Source organism: Geospiza fortis, unplaced genomic scaffold, assembly GCF_000277835.1.
Source record: "Geospiza fortis unplaced genomic scaffold, GeoFor_1.0 scaffold66, whole genome shotgun sequence".
In the NCBI taxonomy this organism is placed as follows: domain Eukaryota; kingdom Metazoa; phylum Chordata; class Aves; order Passeriformes; family Thraupidae; genus Geospiza; species Geospiza fortis.
Genome location: NW_005054312.1, coordinates 8,714,760 through 8,716,480, shown reverse-complemented (window position 1 = coordinate 8,716,480; position 1,721 = coordinate 8,714,760). Strand labels below are relative to the sequence as shown.

The following is a 1,721-nucleotide window of genomic DNA, read 5'->3' as shown; positions in this document are numbered from 1 at the left end:
GCCAGCACGGGGAACCTCAGGGGTACTGCAGCACAGCCGCCCCTCCCTGAGGGCTGCAGGAAGGGAGGTGCCCAGGCAACGGGGACGAGGATGACGCTGGTTTGGGAACAGCCCTGCTCTGCTGCATCTCCACAAGAGGGTGCGAGCAGCCATCAAACGGCAGCCGCTGTGCTGGGAGATGCCAAATGCAAATGAGATGCTCAAGGAAGGATGCTGAAAGCAGGGACAGCCTGGGAAAAGCCTGGATAAAAGCTTCCCCGTTTTGCTCCAAAGGGACATGGTGGGAAGAAGGCGGGAGTCATGCAGCCCCTTGACCCCTGATGCTGGGAGGCTGCAACAGGAGAGCTGGGGGGGCATCACAGCTCATTCCCAGAGCTGCCATCTCCACACTGCACAGCCCCCCACCACGAGCCTAAGCCCTGCACGGTTGAGAGACTGTGCACAGGCAGCACGGGGACCTGTGCTATGCCCCTTGTGACTCCTTCATCCAAGATGACATTGACCCTTGTGCCAATGCCATCAACCCCACACGTGGACCACTTGCTCCAGTACCATTGTCTGTGCTGGAGTGAGGTGATGCTGAGCTCCTGGGGCACCAGTCAGAAGGAGCATTAGCCCAGACTGTAGCTTGCACAGAGAGCAATGGGTGTGGGACCCCGTGCCAGTGGGGCAAGAGTGGTGGTGTCCCTCTGTCAGTGATCACTGCTGCAGAGAGCTGTGCACCCAGTCCCAAGTTCACTGGGCAGGTGGACTAACCAACCCCACTCAACCCATAGGTCTAATGTGTCTGGAAAGCTGGTCCCACCCCCTTCTGAAGGTCTTACCATCCCATGGGGTGGCTCAACCCAGTCCTACCTACCTGCAGGTTCTTTTCAGCTTCCTCCAGGGCCTTCTCCACACTGGCCAAGTTGCTTTCCAGCTGGGTGCCTTGCTTGACCTTGGCCTCCAAGTCCCTTTTCATTTTGGTGGCCATGTCCTCCAGCTCTATGGGGCTGGGCATAGAGATCTCCTTCCCCCTCTTGGCCCTCTCAGCCATCTCCCATTGGATCTCCTCCTGCAGGGCTTCAGTCCGGACACTCAGCTCATAGATCCTCTGGGTGTACTCCTCCAGGCTGGCCCGCAGGCTCCTCACTCGCTCCTGTCGCTCCCGCTCGCACTCCTTTTCCAGCCGGAGCTCACTCTGCCAGAACTCCTCCTCACCCAGCTCCGTCTCATTCCTCCGCACCACTTGCTCCAGATAGAGGATCTCATTCTCCTGCCCAGCAAGCCGGCTGCGCTCCCAGAGCCGTAAGTCCATTTCTAGGGTGTCCCTATGGGCCTCCAAGGAATGCAGCTGCTCCTGCTGCTGCAGCACTCTCCTAAAAAGCTCCTCCTTGGAGGGCTGGACAACACCACCAGCCTCCAAGTCTAGCCCATCCCGTGTTTGGTGCCTCCATCGGCTGACGGTGAACAGGTCGCTGGAGCCTGTAGGACCCAGGCTGAAGGTCATGGATTTTTTGGGCTCCCTGGAACGGGGTCCATCTATGCTGGTGAGCCTGGGCTTGATGGGCAAGCTGGCTCGGATGAACGTCCTCTCGGGAGCCTGGGGAGCACCCTCCGAGGAGGGCCGCTCGGCCATGCTGGGGCCCGTCCGCCGCAGGATGAACTGCACGTCGTTGGCATACTGCCCACACTTGGCCAGCGACTCCAGGGGACACTCCAACGGCAGCCGCTCCCGCTCC

At 60.1% G+C, this 1,721-nt stretch overlaps 1 protein-coding gene across 1 annotated transcript in view; it reads right to left on the bottom strand.

The window, feature by feature from the left end:
- LOC102041728 (ras association domain-containing protein 8) overlaps positions 1-1,721 on the bottom strand; it is a 33,473-nt gene that overhangs the window by 2,760 nt on the left and 28,992 nt on the right. The window contains exons 5-6 of the mRNA XM_031055814.1: positions 860-1,717; positions 413-587 (exon numbers count right to left, since the gene is read on the bottom strand). Coding sequence (XP_030911674.1) covers positions 413-587; positions 860-1,717 — 1,033 coding nt within the window. The remainder of the gene's footprint in view (positions 1-412; positions 588-859; positions 1,718-1,721) is intronic.